General features: G+C 42.4%; 1 protein-coding gene across 2 annotated transcripts in view; it reads right to left on the bottom strand.

The window, feature by feature from the left end:
• The window catches only part of KIF27 (kinesin family member 27), a 165539-nt gene that overhangs the window by 131713 nt on the left and 7697 nt on the right, over window positions 1-26129 (bottom strand). For both annotated transcript variants that reach the window (XM_082265583.1, XM_082265584.1), the window contains exons 3-4: window positions 10359-10559; window positions 1966-2930 (exon numbers count right to left, since the gene is read on the bottom strand). In XM_082265583.1, coding sequence (XP_082121709.1) covers window positions 1966-2930; window positions 10359-10559 — 1166 coding nt within the window. The remainder of the gene's footprint in view (window positions 1-1965; window positions 2931-10358; window positions 10560-26129) is intronic.

Below are 26129 nucleotides of genomic sequence, written 5' to 3'. Positions count from 1 at the left end.
AAAATGTCTGAAATTGAACATGTAAAATTTTGATCCAATATAAGTCAATTTTGTATTGTACAACACTTCTACAGTAACGTTTTTCTACATCATAAGTTTTATTTGAACTTGTGTTATGTTATATAGATCTTAGATCATGGGTGTCCAACCTTTTGGCTTCTCTGGGCCACATTGAGTGTAGAGAAATTTTCTTGGGCCGCATATAAAATATATACTATAGTTAAGGTATATAACCCTTCCCGCACCGGCGCACCCCCCGCACTAATTTAACACAACTAGAGGATGATTAAATGAAATGGAATCAGTATACAGAGGTTTACTTCTTCTGAGAGATATTAAAGGAACACTCTAACCACCATGACCACTTCAGTGATTTGAAGTGGTAATGGTGGTAGGAGTCAGAAACACTGCACATGCTCCCCTTCCCCCCCCTCCGAGGCAGCCTTTGCCTACCATTAGTTGGAAGCCGCTGTGGCCATGCCCCCAACCCGACTTCCTTCCTCCCCAGCAAAAAAATAATTGTCAGGGGGCAGTGGGTCGCATTGCCTGGGGTTCCGGGCCGCATGTGGCCCCCGGGCCGCAGGTTGGACATGCCTGTCTTAGATGCTAAGGGATGCTTTTCCAGAATTTTTTTAAATCACATTTTATTTCTGTAAAACACACCAGGGAAACAGCAGTTAGAGGCTCTGTAAACTTTATATAGAGAACATTCGCTGCAATATTTTACATGAAAAAACACTTTACCATCATTCTTCAACATGGAAAATTAGCCTACTGTAACATTTGCCCTATTCATAACAGGGCAAATGTTATATGCAATGCACACTTTTAAAACCGAACTCCGGCAATTGGTCAAAATCTACCCCTAAAATGTCCCCCCAAAACTGCAAGGGTTAAATGCTCATTACATCTAGGGGATAGAATGAGAAGCAGCATTACTTATCCTAACCCCTGCTCTGGTGCAACTCTCCTCTTTCAGAAGCTCTGGCCTGTGGCTTGCCCCTTGATTTCTTTAAGTACAAACCAGAGCTATTCACCATGCACTTTAAGTGGAGGGGACAAGCATGTGACTGCAGCCATGTGGCTTAAGGAGGAGGCTCCAGCAACCCAGTTGCATTGTTTTAAGTGGCCTGCTGGAGTGTGGAAAAAGGTAGTTATTTCTCCTTAGGCCCCTTTAAAATCAGCAGCTGATCGGGTCCGCATGTCCATTTTTCAGGCAGACCCGATCAGACTACCCATTGTTCTCTATGGGGCGGAGGATGTCAGCAGGCATGTGTCCACTGTCACCCACCGGCTTCCAATCCGGTCTGCTAAAAAAAAAGTCCAGCGGATCAGATTGGATGACAACTGGATGGAAACGGACAGGTGGTCCATTTCCATCCAAACGCCCCATAGAGAACAGCAGGCGGTGTCTGTGTCCACTCTATCATCCGCCTGCTCAGCGGGAATCAGTGGAGAAATCCCCAGCTGAGCAGGCGGATCTGCTTGGGATGGATTCCGCTTTGTCTGAAAAGGGCCTTATGCCAAAACCTGTAGCCCAATAAGCTTTTAACCCTTGCAGTGTGGAGGCCCCAAAATCTGTATGTTTGCCATGTGGAGGTAGCAAATTGTTTTTTTTTTTAAATCAAATTGGAGTAACTGCCCATAGAGGCAAAACGTTTTTACACATCTTTATTAAAAATAAATTAACACTGACCCTGCAAAAACATTTTTTTCACAACAATGAAAAAGGTTCATCCTGCACATTTGCCAGTGGAACTATAAGCAGCTTCTTAAAATGATTTGCCAAGAATAAATGACTACCACTTTCACTGAATGTGTATTTGCTGCTTTAGAAGTATAGGAAATGTGTAGTGAATGTTGATGTATATGCATTTGGAAAATTCTGCCAAAAAGGTCAGTGAATATTTATAAGAATATATCTCTGTGTTTCAAATCTATAATAATAAAAAAAAAGCTATATACCTGGCATTTCTTTAGCTCCCTTTTAAGCTGTAGTATGGTGATATGATGTGGTTCCTCTCTGCCACTGGCGATTGCATCATCAGTTCCAGGAATAGAGGCTGTTTCACTTCTTAGCTCCTCTGCCATAACCAGCCAGCTCTCGAGTCGATTCTTTTGTGATTTCGTAAGGCCAGACATGACCTTAAATTCATGGAATAAAGATAAAGCTTCCTCTGTACAGTGTCTGTGGTTGTAACACTCCAGTTGAAATTGTGCAAGTTGTTCTTCTAGAGCTCGAATCTTGCTCTTTTCTTGGCCCCAGTCTTGAGACACTTGGCATATTCGACTTACCCTGCTGCTCTGCTGGTTCTGTAAAGCTTCCCTAAGTGCCTTAATTTCCAGTTCCATTTCATCCATTCTGTCCCAGTCTGGGTTATAATTTACTATTGGTTTGTTTTTTATATTTCTAGCACGGTTGGCATACTTAAGAGAATTTAAAGACTCATCGAAGTTTGATGTAGAAGGACTAATGCATGTAATCATGACCGTTTTGGCATTTCCACCTAAGGAGTCTTTAAGAATGCGAGTAATCTTAGCATCTCTGTAAGGCACATGTGTAATTTTTCTTTTGGGATCAGCCAATGCACTTATTACATTACCCAGGGCAAGCAAACCGCTGTTTATCTGGATTGACTCTTTAAATCGCTCTCCAGTGTTTCCAGTTTTGGTCACTCTTTCTGAGCCTGCTAAGTCCACAAAATGAAATTTTGATGTGATCATCTGAACTGACCTTGCAGTAGTACTTTCAGCAGCACTGATGTTTTTGTCCCTTTGCTGGCATATGGTAATTGTAAAGATTGCATGGGAACGACTGGAGTGTTCATTCATTTGCGTGGTACTAGTGTGCCGTGCTGCACTTCCAGATTCTAGAAGACTCATAACTTCATCTGCACTTTCTACTTGGCTTTCCTTGGCACCGATGATAACTTGAAAGCCCAAAATAAAATAATGTTAATCAGATGTTAATCAGATATATGCACATACGTGAGATAAATTGATATTAGGACTAGAGTAGGTTTTTCTAAATGAACCAGGTAAGAAAAAAACAAAAACAAACAATGACATACAAGAGCCTACAGAACTATAGGTCGGTTTTAGCAGTTTAGCACAGACAAAAGTAAAAGCAAAATATGATCTGTGAGTGTCCATTGAGCATACCCTTTTTGTTTAATTGAATAAAAGCCTTTACTGTACATGCAAACAAAATGTAAGTAATAAAATAAAATGATTAGGGATTGGCCGACTGCCTCAAACATGGTGTCCACTATCGGTGACATCCAGTTGCAGGACTCCCAACAAGTCTTTTTTCCACTGAATACTGTGCATGGAAAAACTATTCATACCCCTTGAAATTTTCCAAATTTTGTCAAGTTACAACCAAAAACGTAAATGTATTTTATGTGATAGACTAACACAAAGTGGCACATAATTTGAAGTGAAAGGAAAATGATAAATGGTTCTCAAAATATTTTTATAAATAAAGTATCTAAAAAGTGTGGCGTGCATTTGTATTCAGCCCCTTTACTCTGATATCTCTAACTAAATTCTAGTGGAACCAATTGCCTCAGAAGTCACCTAATTAGTAAATAGAGTCCATGTATGTAATACAATTTAATCTCAGTATAAATACAGCTGTTCTGTGAAGCCCTCAGGGGCTTGTTAGAGAACCTTAATGAGAAAACAGCATCATGAAGACCAAGGAACACACCAGACAGGTCATGGATAACGTTGTGGAGAAGTTTAAAGCAGGGTTAGGTTATATGAGCAGGGCCTTCCGATTCCTACTGTATTAAAGTGTATTGTAGATGTACTGTTTACGCTCAAGTTGTAAAGAGCTGCGTAAACTGTTTGCACTATATAAATCCTGTATAATAATAATAAAAAAAATATCCCAAGCTATGAACATCTCACGGAGCACTATTCAATCTATCATCCAAAAATGGAAAGAGTATGGCACAACTGCAAACCCACCAAGGCATGGCTGTCCACCTAAACTGACAGACCAGGCATTAATCAGACTAGCAGCCAAGAGGCCCATGGTAACTCTGGAGGAGCTGCAGAGATCCACAGCTCAGGTGGGAGAATCTGTCCACAGGACAACTATTAGTCGTGCACTCCACAAATCTGGCCTTTATGGAAGAGTGGCAAGAAGAAAGCCATTTTTTGAAAGAAAGCCTTAAGAAGTCCCATTTGCAGTTTGCGGGAAGCCATGTGGGGGACACAGGAAACATGTGGAAGAAGGTGCTCTGGGCAGAGGAGACCAAAATTGAATCTTTTTGACCCTTAGCAAAACGCTATGTGTGGCGAAAAACTAACATTGCACATCACCCTGAACACACCATCCCTGTGAAACATGGTGGTGGAAACATCATGTTGTGGGCCTGCTTTTTCTTCAGCAGGGACAGGGAAGCTGGTCAGAGTTGATAGGAGGATGGATGGAGCCAAATACAGGGCAATCTTAGAAGAAAACCTGTTAGAGTCTACAAAATACTTAAGAGACTGCAGAGGTTCACCTTCCAGCAGGACAACGACTCTAAACATAAAGCCAGAGCTACAATGGAATGGTTTATATCAAAGCATATTTATGTGTTAGAATGGCCCAGTCAAAGTTCAGACCTAAATTTAATTGAGAATTTGCGGCAAGACTTGAAAATTGCGGTTCACAGACGCTCTCCATCCAATCTGACAGAGCTTCAGCTATTTTACAAAGAAGAATGAGCAAAAATGTCTCTCTCTAGTTGTGCAAAGCTGGTAGAGACAAACCCAAAAAGACTTTCAGCTGTAATTGCAGCGAAAGGTAGTTTTTGTATTGACTCAGGGGGGCTGAATACAAATGCACGGCACACTTTTCAGATATTTATTTGTAAAAAAATTTGAAAACTATTTAGCATTTTCCTACCACTCCAAATTATGTGCCACTTTGTGTTGGTCTATCACATAAAATCCCAATAAAATACAATTACGTTTTTGGTTGTAACATGACAAAATGTGAAAAATGTCAAGGGGTTTGAATACTTTAAGGCATTGCATACACTTTCTAGATCCTCACTGAATGTCATTCTGCCTTATTTTCTACATTTTCTTACATTGTCAAATTGTAAATTAGCTCACAAATTATCATTGCTGCAGCACAAGCTTATTTGTGCGGCAATGCCTTTTCATGGTTTACTCATGTACGTAAAACTTTGTGTCGCTTGAACCTGGGTTTTGAGTTGTTTTATTTTAAACTTCATTGATTATTTGCATAGCAATAATCTGGCTTGACCCTAAAGCTGGATATTCTTTGTGCTGTTTCTTGTACTAAACATTTCCTTACTGAAAAGGGAACTTCCTCATATCACCAGACTACATCAAATCGCTGGTGCCATGCAGGTCTCCTTCAGAACGGTCTGTGTACCCGTGTATCCTGTACTGGCAGGCAGATACAATTAACTACCACGGCGCTCAACACAGCTGTGGTAGTTCATTGGGAACTACAAGCCGACAAACGCAAAGGATATCGAGGCTTGTAGTTCATGCACACAGAGCGGTGTGAATGAATGACACAGATGCCTGGCGGTGCAGATTTTAAAAAGTGACAGCTAGTACAGAAAACTTCTTACCGTACTGCTGCCAGTGGTGGGTAATGGGCAGTGGCTGCAGCATTGGGAAACGGGTGGAACATGTATTGTGTTCTTAAAGTTAAACCTACCCTTTCAAAAAAACAAAAACCTTCCAGTATCTTTACACCCCCCCCCCACCTCCCTAAACAGATCCCGGAGTCCTCTTTCGATCCAGCTTTGTGCCCAAGTACAGCACCCCGCTCTCCTCGCTTACACTTCTCACAGGACACACAGGCAGCAGCCGAAATCAATAGCTCCCATTGCTGTCAGACAAATCCTGTGAGGAGGGAGTGAGAAGTGTGCATCTATGGATGTAGAAAGGCCGGCTCCGGAGCGTGCCTGCACGTGTACCCCAAAAGCACACAAAGGAAAAGAAAGACTCCAGAAGAGGAGATAAGTAGCCACTCTGTACGATACCTTTGCACAGATCAGATAAATATAACCGCTTTTTATTTTAATTAAAAAAACAATATGCCTTTAGAATCACTTTAAAACTCAAAAAACAGAGTTTGAGGTTTGGCATCTCATGCCTCACAGAGGAATCTATGACCTGCGGCTATGTATATTTCTCAGAGGATTTAACGGATATCTCCAGTTATGATAAAAATGTAACTATAAGCAGAAAAAATATTCTAAGGGCTCTTTCACACGGTCCGCCTCCGTAGGCGGATCCGTGTTGCTCAGCGGGGATCGATCCGCGATCCCCACTGAGCCGGGCGGATGACAGCTCCGTCTCCGCTTGCAGAGCGGAGAGGGAGGTGTCTCAGCACCCGCTGCCCTCTATGGGGGATCGGATGAGAGCGGACCGCTTGTCTGCTCTCAACAGATCCGCTCCGCTCCGATTACTGAACGGATGGAAAAATAGGGTTTCCATCCGTCCAGATTTCAGCACAGGATCGGATGCGGATGGCAGCGGGTGTCAGCGGAAGTGTCTCCGCTGACACCCGCTGCCCCATAGAGCTGCATGGAGGATCCGATCAGATCCGCCTAAAAAAATGACAGGCGGATCTGATCGGACCGCCCGTGTGAAAGAGCCCTAAGTAGTTTTTTTTTTTTTTAAACATTACAATTCTACTACACTTCACTAAACAACAAAAAAAAAAAAATGTACATTTGTATTTGTCCCAAAATCCTCTAAAAAATGCAGTGGGCATTTCTTGTTATCAGCAATATTGCACACAGCCTCTACTGGCTTAGAGTACATTCTGATGTACTCTGAAAACCGGTTTCCCAAAAAGTCAGATTGCCTATTCAGTTTGAACCACAGCAGGTATTCAGTGACCATATGCATAGCTTAGACTCATCAACTATAACTATTCTACAAATAATAGTCGCTCTACAGTATTATATATATGTCTTGTAATCATTTTACATCTTGTTCCTTTGTTTGAATGAATAATAGTGATTTTAAATATTTTCTGCATATATAGTTAAAATTTACTTGTAAAATGCAACTCTGTGTTTTAGATTTATAATACTAGAATGTATTTTTTCTTTTATATATATATATATATACACACACACATACATATATACACACACACACACACACACACTGTATATTCATTCAGCTGAAACCCCAGCACTTTCGATGGTGAGTGGATCCCTTGGTACAAAAGACTGCAGCTGAGTCAGAGATAAACACTTCAATCGTAGGACAAATGGGAGTACATTTTTAATGTATTTTATTAGAGACAATTTTCCTTACTTCACCTGACTGGTGTGCTATTTATTCCACTTTTTTTCTTTCGTGTTTGTTATAGTTCATGCACTGTATGCTTTACAAAACAACCTAGCGAGTTGTCATTGTATTTATTCTGGCACCATTCACATGCCCTCTCCTTTTTTTTTTTTTTTGTTTTAACCACTTGCTGTCCAGACACACAATGTGTAAAAAGAAAAAAAAAAATCCCTTGATCACTTCCCTAGAGTGGTACAATGTTACTTAGTACATTATATTGCTCTTGTCAAAGTATGTAAAAAGAAATTCATAAAAACTGAAAATAAAATGTATTATTTTTTTTTGTACTGTTCCCAGTTAGTGTCACTAATCACCACCGCATCAGTTCTATGACCCTGTACTGTATTGGTGACAGTATGTAAGAAAAAAAAATTTAAGACAAATTTATATCTTCAAAAAAAAAAAAAAAAAAAAACTTGCCATGCCTCTTACTAAATGCATACATTTTTGGGCCTCAAGAAATGAGCATGGCTGTCGGTATTGTACATCAGGATCGATCAATTTTCAGATACACACCATAGATTGTAGAAATGTAGCTGAACACATTTTGGTCGAAATTTATGAAGAACAATTATTTATTTGCAAAATGTGATAACAGAAACAAAGAATTTTTTCACAATTTTAGGTCTTTTTTTAGTTTATTTAGCAAACAATAAAAAACCAAGTTAATCACCACTTGGTTTTATAAATTTTTTGCCAAATAAATGAAAAAAAGACCAAAAGTTTTTCTTAGTTTCGGTTAAAAAATTTTGCAATTAAAAAATAATTGTTTTTAAAAAATGTAGCCCAAAATGTATTCTGAGAACATTTCTTTGGTGAAAATAACCCAAATCAGTGTATATTATTTAGCCTGTAGGAAACGTATTAAGTCCACAAACTATGGTATATATATATATATATATATATATATATATATATATATATATATATATATATATACATATACACACACACAGTGCCTTGCAATAGTATTCGGCCCCCTTGAACTTTGCAACCTTTTTCCACATTTCAGGCTTCAAACATAAAGATATAAAACTGTAATTTATTGTGAAGAATCAACAACAAGTGGGACACAATCATGAAGTGGAACGAAATTTATTGGATATTTCAAACTTTGTTAACAAATAAAAAACTGAAAAAGTGGGCGTGCAAAATTATTCAGCCCCTTTACTTTCAGTGCAGCAAACTCTCTCCAGAAGTTCAGTGAGGATCTCTGAATGATCCAATGTTGACCTAAATTACTAATGATGATAAATAGAATCCACCTGTGTGTAATCAAGTCACTGTATAAATGCACCTGCACTCTGATAGTCTCAGAGGTCCGTTTAAAGCGCAGAGAGCATCATGAAGAACAAGGAACACACCAGGCAGGTCCGAGATACTGTTGTGGAGAAGTTTAGAGCCGGATTTGGATACAAAAAGATTTCCCAAGCTTTAAACATCCAAAGGAGCACTGTGCCAGTGATAATATTGAAATGGAAGGAGTATCAGACCACTGCAAATCTACGAAGACCTGGCCGTCCCTCTAAACTTTCAGCTCATACAAGGAGAAGACTGATCACAGATGCAGCCAAGAGGCCCATGATCACTCTGGATGAACTGCAGAGATCTACAGCTGAGGTGGGAGACTCTGTCCATAGGACAACAATCAGTCGTATACTGCACAAATCTGGCCTTTATGGAAGAGTGGCAAGAATAAAGCCATTTCCACACCAAACATGTGGAAGAAGGTGCTCTGGTCAGAAGAAACCAAAATCGAACTTTTGGCAACAATGCAAAACGTTATGTTTGGCGTAAAAGCAACACAGCTCTCATCACCCTGAACACACCATCCCCACTGTCAAACATGGTGGTGGCAGCATCATGGTTTGGGCCTGCTTTTCTTCAGCAGGGACGGGTAGTTCCAATTTTTTTTTTTTAGGTCACATTATATTACCGCTAAGGTCTATAAAAAAAAAAATTCTGTATAAAAACACACACCACAAAAGTTTTATTTTAGGGGGCACAAAAACGCAATAAATTACCTATTTTTGGTAAAATATAAAAGCCAAGGTTGCAAAAGTAAATAGATACTCAACATGTCAAACATGTCAGTACCCTATACTTTCCATAGGCAGCTCTTAAAAACCCCTTATAGATTATCTGTTTAGCAGTACAAAGGAGGTCTCGTGATAGAATTAATGATCTCATTCTGACATGCACGGCGATATGTAACATGTGTATCGCAATCAATGGTTTTCAGTCATAGGTTCCCCCCGCCACATGCATTTACATTTTTACGTGTGTATATGTGGGGGGGGGGGGGGTGAGGGGATTTTATATGCTTAGCTGTAACTAAATTTTTACAATTAAAATTTTCTATTTTTCCCCCATCACGGGACAAAAAGTTCCCTATGTGATGATTTTTTGGTGAAAGGTTCTCTTTAATGAGAGGTCGAGGGTCTAAAAGGCCCTGCATGTCTCCTCTGTGCTCCAGTGAATGTAATGCAATGCACATTGCAGTGCATTACATTCTTCCCAGAGCCTTGATGTGTACGTCACATGTCACTTCCGGGTCAAAAACTGTGTGTCCGTTCTCCTCCCTCCCCTCTACCCAGGCGACACCCGCTATGCCAGGTCCGGGCCCACAGATGGGAAAGCAGAGCCTGCACGGACATGCAGTCTCTTTCCATCTGACTGCCTCAGAGAAAAGTGTGATGTGTCCGTGTCCGCCCTGCATATCAGACACGGACCTGTCATCCACCTGCTCAGCAGGGATCAGCGGAGAAATCCCCCACTGAGCAGGCGGATTCCACTTGTACAGATCGCTCCATCTGAAAAGGGCCTAAAATATAAGTGTTTATCATTTGCTGTATGTTGTTTACCACAATATTTCATCTAGCACTATACCTTTTTAATGAAAGCACAATAGTTGGAATTTGTAACATGTAAATTAATGAAGCCACAGGTAAAACAACAAATATACTAATATATTAAACATCAATCTGACTTTGGTTTATTAATATAAGTACCTGTGTTTCCCTTCTCATCTTCCCTAATGTGAATATCTTTTACATTCGTTTCAAGTTCCAGAAGGTCCCGCAGATCTTCCTTGTAAACTTCAATATAAGACACTGTAATGTTAAAGTCAGTGTTGTGGTTTTCAGAGATTATCTGGAAGAGCTCTTGGATGGCACGTGGAATTATACCCTTTTCTTCGTCAGCAACAGAAGCTTGAAAACAAAACACAGTTACAGTTATTTGAAGAAACTGCACATTACTGTTGACCTAGTCTTATCTGCAGGTACAGCCATCAGGTTGCATTTATGTGAATTTCCATGGAAAATAAATAAATGATGTAGCACCCTACAGGTAGGTGCTAGGTAAAAGTATAGTGGGCCTTGGCTGCCTAACAGCAGGGCCATGATTTCAGCTGGCTGTAATGTCTCCCAGGTGTGTCTGCATGAGAGGGGAGTCTCCCCACTGGCTTCATGAGAGGGTTCTCATTGGGCAGTGGAGGAAACCCAACCAGAGACACACTCAGGCCTGTATCTACCCCAGAAGGCAGATTAACGGGGGTGCCTAGTCAGAGGACCCTGAAGTGTTAGAGGGGGTACCTAGTCAGAGGACCCTGAAGTGTAATGGGGGTAGCAGAGGTTGGGCCCTGAAGAGTCAGTGTACAGTGTGCAGTGGACAGAGTTAAGAGTTGCAGCAGCACAAGCAATGACAATGAGCTACCTCAGTCAGTGAAGGGCTGGAGGGAGCTGTTCAGTGACTTTTGAGCTACATCGGGTGTCAAGAGTCAAGTGTTCTACAGTCCTGGATCTTCTGAGTTAACGAACAAGTTAAAGTCGAAGTTCTAGCACAAGTTCAGTATTCACAGTATCTTTGAGCACCAGGAAGCGCTAGTCGGCATTCAGCTGGCATCGATACAGCGCCAATGGGCATTTTTTATCTGTACAGTGTCCTCGTCAAACCTAGTTGAGCCAGAGGAGTATCCCACTCATTCCCTTCTCCCATCCCCAATATACAATAAACAAACCAAAGATGCCAGAATGGTCATTGTCTCAGTTCTCACACCTGGGTTCACAACTTAAATGTGTTGGGAGTGTTACCGGTGCTAATGGCAGACCCACCTCAGGCCCAAGGCCTGGAAACATTGCTACACTAATAACTACAATAAATAATAATTGCAAATACCTTTCTATATCTAAAAAGCTCCAAAAATAAAAAAAGGACTATTTAAAAGATATACAAGATATTTAATTACAGTGATGCAAACAGCAATTACTGTAATTAAAGCCTAAATTGGCAGCTATTGCTGCACTACTTACCTCCGATCAAGAACTGCCCCACACTGCTCCTTTTCCACCACAACAGTGAGAGGTGGGGGGATAAGCACTGGAGTTGAGCCTGAAAGTGCAGCAGCCACTCACATACTCTAAAGTTCTTTTGAATTCAATAAAGGGAAAATCTGATTGGGTGCATAAGGTCAGGGCACTCTATGCATCATTACGGAAGGAAACCTTTTACAGAACAAAACAAAAAGGTGCACAGGCAATAATTTTTTCTAATGCTGCAAGTTCTTATAAGGGAACACTTCTAAAGTACAAACCCAATTCCAAAAAAGTTGGGACACTGTACAAATTGTGAGTAAAAAAGGATTTAAATTAATTTAAATTAAATAATTTACAAATCTCATAAACTTACATTTTATTCACAATATAATATAGATAACATATCAAATGTTGAAAGTGAGACATTTTGAAATGTCATGCCAAATATTGGCTCATTTTGGATTTCATGCGAGCTACACATTGCAAAAAAGTTGGGACAGGTAGCAATAAGAGGCCGGAAAAGTTAAATGTACATATAAGGAACAGCGAGAGGACCAATTTGCAACTTATTAGGTCAATTGGCAACATGATTGGGTATAAAAAGAGCCTCTGAGAGTGGCAGTGTCTCTCAGAAGTCAAGATGCGCAGAGGATCACCAATTCCCCCAATGCTGCGGCAAAAAATAGTGGAGCAATATCAGCAAGGAGTTTCTCAGAGAAAAATTGCAAAGAGTTTGAAGTTATCATCATCTACAGGGCATAATATCATCCAAAGATTCGGAGAATCTGGAACAATCTCTGTGCGTAAGTGTCAAGGCCGGAAAACCATACTGGATGCCCGTGATCTTCAGGCCCTTACACGGCACTGCATCACATACAGGAATGCTACTGTAATGGAAATCACAACATGGGCTCAGGAATACTTCTAGAAAACATTGTCGGTGAACACAATTCACCGTGCCATTCGCCGTTGCCGGCTAAAACTCTATAGGCCAAAAAAGAAGCCAAATCTAAACATGATCCAGAAGCGCAGGCATTTTCTCTGGGCCAAGGCTCATTTAAAATGGACTGTGGCAAAGTGGAAAACTGTTCTGTGGTCAGACAAATCAAAATTTGAAGTTCTTTTTGGAAAACTGGGACGCCATCTCATCCGGACTAAAGAGGACAAGGACAACCCAAGTTGTTATCAGCGCTCAGTTCAGAAGCCTGCATCTCTGATGGTATGGGGTTGCATGAGTGCGTGTGGCATGGGCAGCTTACATATCTGGAAAGGCACCATCAATGCTGAAAGGTATATCCAAGTTCTAGAACAACATATGCTCCCATCCAGACGTCGTCTCTTTCAGGGAAGACCTTGCATTTTCCAACATGACAATGCCAGACAACATACTGCATCAATTACAACATCATGGCTGCCTAGAAGAAGGATCCGGGTACTGAAATGGCCAGCCTGCAGTCCAGATCTTTCACCCATAGGAAACATTTGGCACATCATAAAGAGGAAGATGCGACAAAGAAGACCTAAGACAGTTGAGCAACTAGAAGCCTGTATTAGACAAGAATGGGACAACATTCCTAATCCTAAACTTGAACAACTTTTCTCCTCAGTCCCCAGAAGTTTGCAGACTGTTATAAAAAGAAGAGGGGAGGCCACACAGTGGTAAACATGGCCTTGTCCCAACTTTTTTGAGATGTGTTGATGCCAAAAAATTTTAAATCAACTTATTTTTCCCTTAAAATTATACATTTTCTCAGTTTAAACATTTGATATGTCATCTATGTTGTATTCTGAAGAAAATATTGAAATTTGAAACTTCCACATCATTGCATTTTAATTCACAATTTGTACAGTGTCCCAACTTTTTTGGAATCAGGGTTTGTAAAAAATAGCTCTTCTACTGGCCATACTCATGACAATTTTCAGCAATTTATGGTCATTTTGATTGAAAGCTGGTTATAACTGTTTGAAATCTTCTGTGGGTATGGCCATTAATCTGCTTTTAGTTTAGACAACCAAGAATTAGTGCAACAATTGTGTGTGTAAATCCTCTTCCTGCTGCTGATATATGCCATACGTTGGGGGCACTAAAATACAGTAGGTAATAGGAACACCACCAACTCCAAATACTGTAAAAGCATGGTCACAAGGGTACTGGAGGAAACAAATACTGCTGGATTAAAGTCCATCTCTAAGTTAAAGGACCCTGCATTCACTATATCTGGTCTCCCACAGTACACAGAACATGGAAATGTAATTATCTTGTAAATATAAACTGCTAAATACCTTTTCTCATCAGCAGTATATAGCAGTCTTGCGACTTTTATCATCTGGCTGAGCACTGTTTGAAGCTTATAGAAAGAGTTTTCATTCTCCTCCGACTGTCTATGAGGTTGTATCACCCTGACCCTCTGTCTGGAAAGTGCTGATTGGCCCTGTACTAATTACATGCACCCTCCAAAAAAAAAAAAAAAACAACTCTCTAGCAATACACACCAAACTGAGCATGTGCAGAGTGCCCTCAAGGCTCTGTACTATTAAGACATGGATTAGGGACAGTGGAAGAAGGAGAGGATCAGAGAAGACAGGATCAAACAGCCTTTTTACACAATGCGCAAGATTAACCCCTCAGGTTCTACAGCGAGTATAACAAGCATGCTTTACTGCATATATAGACTGATTTTACAGCTGTGGGTTTCAGTAACGTCACCCGGTAAGACAAAAAAATAAATAAACACACTTGCAGACTGGATGAGAAGGGGGTGGGGTAGGAGGTTTATATTTTGCCCCTAATGGGGCTTTAATGCTACTGACAAACTACATCATATAGGTAATTATCATTTTGCCCCGGGTTCCAATTTAACAGCTCCCCGCCTACAATGTACTGCAGACAAGCGGCCACTGAAGGCAAAGAGACATACCCGTACATCGCTGCCTACTTCCGGGTTTAGAGCGCCCGCATGCCAATGATTCATGGCCGGGACCTGCTAATCAGCTGCGTACATTCAGAGAGCTCTGAACTTTCATATGTGTCGGGGTGTCATTAAGAATTAAAGCAATTTTAAACAGCGGGCAAGACTCAGTTAATAAATAGAATAACACCTATGTAACAGATGGTCCAAAAGGTAAAATGGTATCTGCCTGCTAAATGAAGGGGGCTTGACACACAGGCATGCCTTCTGCTTTCATGAAAAAGTAATCCAAGAATGACAGGCAAACAAAAGACACACATATTAGAATACAGGGGTCTCATTGACACCAACGCACTTCAGCCAGCAGGTGCGTGTCTACACTTATTGAGAAATAAAGCCATGAGGAAACATGAACCCATACAAAATGTAAGGATTTATTTTTTAAAACAGGAACAAGAAAAAAAAAAAAAGGAATAAATAAAAAAAACCCCAGACAAAACACTTATATAGAGCAAAAAAAAAAAAAAAAATTGTGGACTTTGGTTCCTCTTTTAGTCTTCAATATCATTATTAAAATAAACAATCTAATTTTAAGACAATTGGAGATGGAATTAACTATTAAAAGGGCCAGGCCTTTTTCTGACATTTGTTGTTGACAAGTAAAAATCTGTATTTTTTGCTAGAAAATTACTTGCCGTTTGTTGCAATTTTTTTTATGTTAGATGGTATTTGCACAGCGGTTTTTTTTAAATGCAATTTTTTTGGAAAAAATACACTTTAATGAATAAACAAACAAAAATTATCATATATTACACTTTTTTTTGTAGAATTTGAAATAGGATGTTACGGCGAGTAAATAGATACCTAACATGTCATGCTTTCAAATTGAGCGCGTTTGTGGAATGGCGTCAAACTACGGTACATAAAAAACTCCATAGGCGACGCTTTAAAAATGTCTACAGGTTACCAGTTAAGCATTACAGAGGAGGTCTAGTGCTAGAATTATTGCTCTCGCTCTAACGTTTGCAGCAATAACTCACATGTGTGGTGCAAACATTGTTTGCATATTTGGGTGTGATCTACATTTGAGTTTATTACTGCACACAAGCACACTGGGACAGGGGGTACTTAAAATGTATTTTTTTTATTACATTTTTTAAAAATTTTTACACTGTCCCTTTAAAAAAAAAAAATTGTGGTTACTTTTATTGCTATGGCAAGGAATGCAAACATCCCTTGCGATAACAATACAACATGACAAGTCTTCTTTATGGAGAGATCTGGGGTCTAAAAGACCTGGGGGGGGAGTTTGTGTGCACCTTCCATTATTCAAATTTTTACCACAATGGAGAATAAAAAAGATATATTACACCCAAAAACACATTCTGCTATTACTCCTGAGTATGGGGATACAACATATCTGAGAAACGTTTGCAGCCTAGCATAATAGGACCCAAACTCCAAGCTGCACCTTCAAGCTTTTAAGGGGCATAACTTAGGCTGGCCATACATGTTCAATTTTCTTGTACAATTTTCTGTTAGGTTTACCAAAAACCGTATAATAGGAGGTCAAAACTAAACAACACTTTCAATTGTATCCTATAAGGCAGGCCTTTGTACTACATAGATGAAGGTAAATCTAAAGAACATTTCACAGAAAATTGTAAGAAAATTGTATAATGTATGTATATCTAATTTCCTGACTACCAATTATGTGTTTTTAGGCTCTGGAGTGCAATTAAAAAAAAAAAAAAAAAAAACACACCCGCAAACTTGCCACATTATGTTTTTGTACACAAAGGTTTGAATTATTAATATACTGTATTTCTACCAAGCATACTTAGAATTACACCCCAAAGCACATTCTTCTACTACTCCTGAGTACAGGAATACCAAATGTTTGAGACTTTTTAGGAGCCTAGCGGCAAAGAGTGGGACCCAAAATCCAAGGAGCACCTTTAGGCTTGCAAGGAGCATAAATTATGCATTTTGTGATTACCTATTACATTTTGGAGGAGGCCATGGAGTGCCAAGATAACCCCAAAATGACCACCCCAAGGTATTTGAGGCATTGAGACACATTCTGCCACTCCTGAGTGTGGGGATACCATACATGTGATGCTTTTTCTGACTGATTATGTACTGGACCTTGTATTCTTGTGTATCACAAAAATCAACTAAGTGTATCGAAAACCGCGTACTGTAAAAGTCGCCTGTGTTTAAGGGGTGGGAATATAGCTTTATGTAGCATCATCTATAACAGTCCCTGTTCCTATGAGCCGAGCACGCCTAGCGGTATGTAGCTGCCCCCAGAATACCATGTTTACTGGCCAGGAAGTACAGGAGGCTAAAGAAAGGAAGAAAAAACAAAAGGAGTTCCTGTGGCTTAAAAAGCACAATTGTCCACAGCAGATGACTGGGACTGAGGTCTTAAAGGAACATACAGTGAGGGCCGGTTCTACATGCAATCCAGTGCATTTTTTTTTCTGCAATAGAAATGCATGGATAGCAGGTTATATGGTTTAACATTAATGATCCACCTATATTGGTTTTTCGTTGCCGATACCGATATTTTGGTGATCGCATATTGGTATCGGACGATATTTTTCTACATTTAAAATTTTGCAGAATAAACACAAATTTCGACACAAATCTGTTACTGAACATGTAAAACTTTATTTATTAACATTTTTAACATTGAGGCCTCATTCTTCACACTTAACAGCATGAGAACTGATAGAAAAACTTCAATTGCAGGGACATTTTGTTTCACATCATTCTGATTGTGCATGAATGCATTATAAACTGCTGCAGTAGTGCACTCACTCACTGCAATAATTTTAAATCACTACTGCAGTGCAGTCAGTGCAAAGTATATGGAATGATAGTAGCGCTGAAACAGTATCTAAGAGTTCCTAAAATAGATAGTGGATGCCCACTAAATAAACAGTGTGGTAAAAACTTAGTCCTCACAGTCTTTAATTGACTAATACCATAAGTCTATTAACGGGTGAATATAAACATCAATCCTCCTTCCAGATCTTCAATAAACATGAAAGTCCAATGTTATTGACGGTAGTTGTTGGGTAAGTATTGTAAACCTCCGTGTAATCTGGTCGGGTCACCACAAATCCACCACCAAGTGCAGGGGGACAATAAGAAATGGCCACTCACCGGATAGATATGCTCACCTACTCTCATAAGTGAGCAGCACTCGCATAATGATCACAAATCCACATGTCACCATAGGATAGGTTAAATCAAGCAAGAGATGGTTCCCAATCCAGTATAGCGTCCCTTTTTCTGCCAATGTCTCCCAAATATGTGGAAAATAAACAGATATCTCCACTAGTGCAATACGTCTCATAAAGCTTTATTCCAAAGTAAAACAACACATAATGCACTCACTTGTAGTTGGATAAATCACAGCATCTCTCATAAAGGCAGTATCGGGACCCCTTCTCCTCATCCGATATGGCTCCACGCCAGATCGGGTAGTTCCGGATGTCCTTTGCTGCCGTAACCTTCGATTGGGTGCGTCGTCTGGCCACGCCCCGACGCGTTTCGTCACTTCCTGACTTCAACTGGGGGCGTGGAGCCATATCGGATGAGGAGAAGGGGTCCCGATACTGCCTTTATGAGAGATGCTGTGATTTATCCAACTACAAGTGAGTGCATTATGTGTTGTTTTACTTTGGAATAAAGCTTTATGAGACGTATTGCACTAGTGGAGATATCTGTTTATTTTCCACATATTTGGGAGACATTGGCAGAAAAAGGGACGCTATACTGGATTGGGAACCATCTCTTGCTTGATTTAACCTATCCTATGGTGACATGTGGATTTGTGATCATTATGCGAGTGGTGCTCACTTATGAGAGTAGGTGAGCATATCTATCCGGTGAGTGGCCATTTCTTATTGTCCCCCTGAACTTGGTGGTGGATTTGTGGTGACCCGACCAGATTACACGGAGGTTTACAATACTTACCCAACAACTACCGTCAATAACATTGGACTTTCATGTTTATTGAAGATCTGGAAGGAGGATTGATGTTTATATTCACCCGTTAATAGACTTATGGTATTAGTCAATTAAAGACTGTGAGGACTAAGTTTTTACCACACTGTTTATTTAGTGGGCATCCACTGTCTATTTTAGGAACTCTTAGATAGTGTTTCAGCGCTACTATCATTCCATATACATTGTTACCAAATATTTATATTTGTTCAAGTAGCAGCTTCAGGGTTATCATTTTATTTCCAGCAGGTGCTGGTGCATCCTAAAGCGCGGAGATAGTCACACAGTTTGGGCGGTAACTGAGGATTATTATTTTATCAGTCAGTGCAAAACTGCTAGAAAAAAAGCTAGAAAACAGCAAGACAGTGGATTGGATTTGAGTCAGTGGACCACCTCTGCAGTAGGAAACTCATTGCAACTACTGCAGTCAGTGCAAAACTGCTAGAGAAAAAGCCAGGCAACAGCTAGACAGTGGATTTGAGTGGACACTACTCTTTTCAATACTCCCAGTTTAAGTAGAACAATATTATACTGCAGAAAGCAGAACATTTCAGCATGTCCATGGTCACCCGTTAAAGGGCTTCTGTTTTGTTCATATAATGCTGCCACTTCATAAACATGCTCAGGAGGAGAGGACAGAGGAGCAAAGAGAGAGAGAGGTAGCTTCTAGCATGGGAAGCAAGTCTTTTGTAGCGTGCCTCATTTTCTTTCCACCACTGAAGAGGATCACTTCTTCTGTCAATTACTGGTTCCTTCAAATAGAGATGAAGTTCATCATCTAGGCTCATTATTGCAGATTCAGAAGAAATTGAATCCTCCGCATGAGGCCCCAGTAAAAACACTGAAAATGTCCTGATCAATTCCACCACGATGAAGAAGATTCTCTTCTGTTCGTTGACGTATTTTTGGACATTTTTCTGTTTTATCAGCATGCTGCTCTTTCATATTATAAAAATAGTGATCTGGACTTGTCTTTTTGGCAGGAAACTCCTGCACCTTCCTTTGAATATCTGCTGTCAGCCATTGTTTTGCCTTCACCAATACATCATCAGAAGAGAAAGCATAGTTCTTGTATCGAGGATTCAAAAGAATTGCAAGCACAACATTTTTAATGTGTTCATGCTTCTCAAAACATATATCAATCAAAGCTCTTTGGCTTGACAGACCATCATTTGAAAGTTGGAGGGTGTAGTGTGCCAACACATATCATCAAGCCTTATTCCTTTCTGCAGGTTTGCTCTACTGTCTCAAAGTAGCACAGGCATCACTCAATCTTTGTTGATTCCCCAGTCTTCAAGCATGCCTTGAAACATTTCTCCACTGTACTCAGTGTGGGATCCTTGCATCACTTTTGTATTCAACACCAATTGCCTTCTTGTCCATCCGCTGTCAATGAAGTGGCATGTAAGGATCATTAGTGACTCTGACTCTGTTTGTCCTGACCAGCAGTCAGTCGTGAATGAGAGCGAGTTTCTAGCATTCTCTGGTTGCAGCATAGCCTTTAATTTGTCAGCGACCTTTTGGTGAATCTTTCCCAGCATTTCTGTTCGATAATACTTCTTACTTTTCAGTGTGTAGCTTGGCTTAAGTATGGACATCAACCGCTTAAATCCTGAGTCAGACACCATTGTAAATGGATGGTTATCAGTGACAATCATCTCTGTGATTACTCTGTCCAGCAGTTGGGATCTTCCATCTGAATCTAGAGTGACACCTGTTTTTTTTTTCAGAAACATATCTGTTATTTTTGCCTGGGATAGTGGAGGAGGTATTTCAAAAATCACATTAATATTCATTTTCTTTTTTCTGTGCTGCATGAAATAATTCAAAATGATGAACTCTTAGATGGGCCCAAAGATTTGACGTATTTTGTTTTTTTGCAGTTACTAATCCCATGCTTATATTGTTTGTGCATGTGTTGCACACTGCTGCTTTTCCTGGAGAAGGTTGAGAGGAGAAATAGTCCCAGACCACACTTTTACTCTCTCTCCTCATCCATCTCCTTTGCAATTTCAAAGACGAAAAAAAGGAAAAAAAATGGCTTGCTGGCACCCTGTTGTGGGTCGGTCGGTGGCTGACACCTGGCAGTGTGGGTGGCTTACTGGCACCCTGTTGTGGGTTGGTGGCTGATGCCTGGCGGTGTGGGTGGCTTGCTGGCACCCTGTTGTGGGTTGGTGGCTAACGCCTGGCACTGTGGGTGGCTTGCTAGCACCCTGTTATGGGTTGGTGGCTAACGCCTGGCACTGTGGGTGGCTTGCTGGCACCCTGTTTGTGGGTTGGTGGCTGACGCCTGGCAGTGTGGGTGGCTTGCTGGCACCCTGTTGTGGGTTGGTGGCTGACGCCTGGCAGTGTGGGAGGCTTGCTTGCTGGCACCCTGTTGTGGGGTGGCTGGCTGCTGTTACCCTGTTGTGGGTCGTGGCGGACGCCTGGCAGTGTGGGTGGCTTGCTTGCTGGCGCAGTTTTTGGGTGGCTGGCTGCTGTCACCCTGTTGTGGGTCGGTGGCGGACGCCTGGCAGTGTGGGTGGCTTGCTTGCTGGCACCCTGTTTTGGGGTGGCTGGCTGCGGTCACCCTGTTGTGGGTCGGTGGCTGACGCCTGGCAGTGTGGGTGGCTTGCTTGCTGACACCCTGTTGTGGGGTGGCTGGCTGCTGTCACCCTGTTGTGGGTCGGTGGCTGATGCCTGGCAGTGTGGGTGGCTTGCTTGCTGGCATCCTGTTGTGGGGTGGCTGGCTGCTGTCACCCTGTTGTGGGTCTGGCTTGCTGGAACACTGGTGGGTGGGTGGCTGGCTTGGTGTCACCCTGTTGTGGGTGGCTGGCTTGCTGAAACACTGTGGTGGGTGGCTGGCTTGTTGGAACACTATAGTGGGTGGCTGGCTTGGTGTCCCCCTGTTGTGGGTGGCTGGCTTGCTGGAACACTGTGGTGAGTGGCTGGCTTGCTGGAACACTGTGGTGGGTGACTGGCTTGGTGTCACCCTGTTGTGGGTGGCTGGCTTGCTGGAACACTGTGGTGGGTGGCTGGCTTGGTGTCACCCTGTTGTGGGTGGCTGGCTTGCTGGAACACTGTGGTGGGTGGCTGGCTTGGTGTCACCCTGTTGTGGGTGGCTGGCTTGCTGGAACACTGTGGTGGGTGGCTGGCTTGGGGGTCACCCTGTTGTGGGTGGCTGGCTTGCTGGAACACTGTGGTGGGTGGCTGGCTTGGTGTCACCCTGTTGTGGGTGGCTGGCTTGCTGGAACACTGTGGTGGGTGGCTGGCTTGGTGTCACCCTGTTGTGGGTGGCTGGCTTGCTGGAACACTGTGGTGGGTGGCTGGCTTGGTGTCACCCTGTTGTGGGTGGCTGGCTGGAACACTGTGGTGGGTGGCTTGGGGGGGGGGGTCACCCTGTTGTGTGAGTGGCTTGGCTTGGGGGTCACCCTGTTGTGTGGGTGGCTGGCTTGGTGTCACTCACCCTGGCCTGTTGTGGGTGGCTGGCTTGCTGAAACACCGTCGTGGTGGGTGGCTGGCTTGCTCGCTGGAACCCTGTTGTGGAGTGAGTGGCTGGCTGGCTGCTGGCATCCTGTTGTGGGGTGGGTGGCTGGATGCTGGCCTGGCACCCTGTTCTGTTGTGGGTCAGATGGCTGGCGCCCTGTGGTGGGTGACTGAGGCCAGGGCCTGTGGTGGGTGACTGAGGCCAGGGCCTGTGGGTGGATGGCTGGCACCGTGAGCACCATGACAGAACTGCGGTTGGCTGCACAGTGCACACAAGGCTGTCCGAGGCGTGGAAGGTGGTCTTAGAAGGCAGAAAGTGTGCAGCGTGCGGTAAAATTACGTCACGTATGGGTCGCGCAGGCGAAGGAGGCGGTCTTAGAAGGCAGAACATGTGCAGCGCAACATACACAATGACGTCATGAAAATATCAGCAATATCGGTAACTTCAGAGGCCGATTCCGATATATCGGGGAAAGTGTATATCGGCCCCAATATATCGTTGTTGCCGATAATCGGTCGATCTCTATTTTCAATGGCATAGTTCACACCAGTTCCAGAAAAATAAAGTAGAACATGCTGCATTTTTTATAGAACGTGGTAAAAACGCATCAAAAAAGCACTGGACTACACCAAAAACACACGTCGACCTTTAGGGTGAAGGAAAAAAAAAATGAGGGGAAAAATGCACTGGAAAGCATCAGAAACATGCCAAATGCGCATGCAAAAATGCATCTGGAATGCAATCGGACTGCGTTTCTATGATGTGAACTGGCCCTTAGGGAAAAAGGTATTTGTTCCCTTGCTGATTTTGTATGTTTGCCTGACAAAGAAATGTTCAGGCTATAATTTTATTAGTAGGTTTATTTTAGCAGTGAGAGACAGAATAATGACAAAATACCAGAAAAAAGCATTTAAAAAAAAAGTTATAAATTGGTTTGCATTTTAATGAGTGAAATAAGTATTTGACCCCTTCACAAAACATACCTTCGTACTTGGTGGCAATCACAGAGGTCAGAGATTTCCTGTAGTTGGCCACCAGGTTTTCACACACCTCAGGAGGGATTTTCTCCTACTCCTCTTTGCAGATCCTTTTGAGGTTAACGATTGGTAGCTCGAACCTTCAGCTCCCTCCACATATTCTCTATGGGATTAAGGTCTGGAGACTCCAGGACCTTAATATGCTTCTTCTTGAGCCACTCCTTTCTTTCTTGGCCATGTGTTTTGGGTCATTGTCATGCTGAAATACCCATCCACGACCCATTTTCAATGCCCTGGCTGAGGGAAGGAGGTTCTCACCCAAGACTTGACAGTACATGGGCCTGTCCATTTGATGCGGTGAAGTTGTCCTGTCCCCTTAGCAGAAAAACACCACCAAAGCATAATGTTTCCACCTCCATGTTTGACGGTGGGGGTGGTGTTCTTGATGTCATAGGAAGCGATCCTCCTCCAAACACGGCGAGTTGAATTGATACCAAAGAGCTCGATTTTAGTCTCATCTGACCACAACACTTTCACCCAGCTTTCCTCTGAATCATTCAGATGTTCATTCAGATGGGCCTGTACATGTGCTTTCTTGAGCAGTGGGACCTTGCGGGCGCTGATTCCTCACCGTTCTCATGATCATTGAAACTCCACGAGGTGAGATCTTGCATGGAGTCCCAGACCGAGGGAGATTGACAGCTATTTTGTGTTTCTTCCATTTGCGAATAATCGCAGCAACTGTTGTCACCCTCTCACCAAGCTGCTTGGCGATGGTCTTGTAGCCTATTCCAGCCTTGTGTAGGTCTACAATCTTGTCCCTGACATCCTTGGAAAGCTCTTTGGTCTTGGCCATGGTGGAGAGATTTGAATCTAATTGATTTATTGCTTCTGTGGACAGGTGTGTTTTATACAGGTAACAAGCTAAAGAGTGCTCCTAATCTCAGCTTGTTACCTGTATAGAAGACACCTGGGAGCCAGAAATCTTGATAATTAATAGGGGATCAAATACTTATTTACCTCATTAAAATGCAAATCAATTTATAACTTTTATAAAATTAGTTTTTCTGGATATTATTGTTGTTATTCCGTGCAGCAAAAGCAGTTAGAGGGCTTAGACAAACCATTTATCACTGACAGGGGTGCTTAAAATGATCAGATTGCCAGGTAGGTGCATGTTTAGGAGATATTTACAGTACATATAGGTAAGCCTTATAATAGGCATACCTATAGGTAAAAGTTACAGAGGGAAGTTTACTTCCTCTTTAAGAGCATGAGCTAGCATGAACCTAGCCTTAAGCATTGGTAACTTGCAATATATTACATTTTTTTGTTAAACATGTTGTTTATTCACTGGCATCTGTTTAAAAGTATGTTCATGCTCCTCTTGTGGGTCACATGAGTGTTTTCCTGTGACCCAGAATCAGCCAACACTTGGTTAAAGCCTGCTGTTGGCAGACATCACAGAGCCACCCCAGGATCTGGAAGGATCCCAACAATATCAGGATCCACCCAGATACCTGCTTGGTAACTGGTTCAGGCTCTCAGTGCGCCATTGAGAGCCTGAGCCAGCCGCTCCCGCCCCTCTCCAGCCCAGCGCTCCAGTGAGTGCTGGAGGGGCAGATTAGAGAATGGCGACTGACACCCAAGCAGACTGAGAAACCAACATATAACAAAAATCACTCAAGTGCTGCACTTGTTGCTGGCAATAGGCAATTGTATGCAAGCCTTCGAAATGCGTTACAGATTGGCTGCAGTGTCCCTCGGTTTGACAGCTCTGTGATCTTGTATCACAAGATACCCAGCTCCTTGCATCCCTTCCTGCAGTGGCTCCGACTCGGATTTGATTTTCCCTGGTGGCCCACACAGAGCCCTACATGCCTGTTACCCTGAACATTTGTGAGTGCATTTTTACTGTAACTAATTTCTATTTTTGTAATAAACTGTGCTAAATATTGGCAGCTTGGGGCCTCTTTTTCCCCCATCTCTTCTTCTGAGAGCTGAGTAATCAGCGGTCATGTGATCGCTTAGTTCTCAGGCTTATAGCTGGCTGGAGATAGCTGCAGCATCATTTTGATGGGAGGTGAGTATAGATGTTTGTTATATATTTGTGATATACGAGACCTGCACCACACTGTCCGAGAGGACCTGCACTTGGTGATCCCTCAACTCTTTGGCAAATGCCCTCAGGGCTTCCCAAATCGCCTGCAACTCCCTCCAATTGGCTGATGTTTTGGGACTCTGCTCTGGACCAGGACCCCTTGGCCACTTTTGATTCCAGTGGGATCCCCCTCCCCAAGCACTGGCATCCGTGGTGATACGGATGGACACTGGAAAGGACCACTGAAGACCCTGCAAGAGGTTTTCTTCGTTCCTCCACCACCACAGAGACCGCTTGGTCTTTGGGGATAAATAAAAGGTCTTGTCCAGTGATTGCTGTATCCTAGTTTCCCAGAATATTGGCCTGGAGACACCTGAAATGGACCCTTGCCCACAGAAACACTGGGATTGTTGCTGCCAAGAGACCTAGACACGACATGGCTTATTGGACGGTCAATGCCAGATTGCTTTTTAAAGGAAGCCGCTGTAGCCCTTACCTTTTCTACCTCCTCCTCCGGGAGATAAACTTTCTGCGTTACCGAGTTTACCTTGTACCCTAAAAAGCACAGGACCTGTGTGTCGGGTCAGGTTCGATTTGTCCCTGTTAATCAACCACCCCATGTCTTCCAGAAAAGAAATGGCCACCCACAGGTCCTCTTTTAAATGGGGCAAAGAGGGGGCAAAAATAAAAGGTCGTCTAGATATGGGATGACTGAGATTCCTTCTAGCCTCAGGGGGGCCAGTGCCTCTACCAGGACTTTCGTAAAAATATTAGGGGATGAGGACAGGCCGAATGAAAGAGCCCTGAACTGGAGATGGCAGACTTTCTTCCCCCATTCGATTGCCACTCTGAAAAATCCTTGTGACTCTTCGTGGATCGGGATGTGCAAATAGGCATCCCACAAATCAAGGGAAGTGTTAGGATTGAGTTCACCTGCTGGTGGCACTGTGTTGCCCTGGGCTGAATGCTGCACTTCCAGTGTCCACCAGCAGG

The sequence above is a fragment of the Pelophylax lessonae genome (genome assembly GCF_965119305.1).
Source record: "Pelophylax lessonae genome assembly, chromosome: 1".
In the NCBI taxonomy this organism is placed as follows: domain Eukaryota; kingdom Metazoa; phylum Chordata; class Amphibia; order Anura; family Ranidae; genus Pelophylax; species Pelophylax lessonae.
The sequence above is the reverse complement of the archived record's forward strand: the minus strand, read 5'-3'. Positions and strand labels throughout refer to the sequence as shown.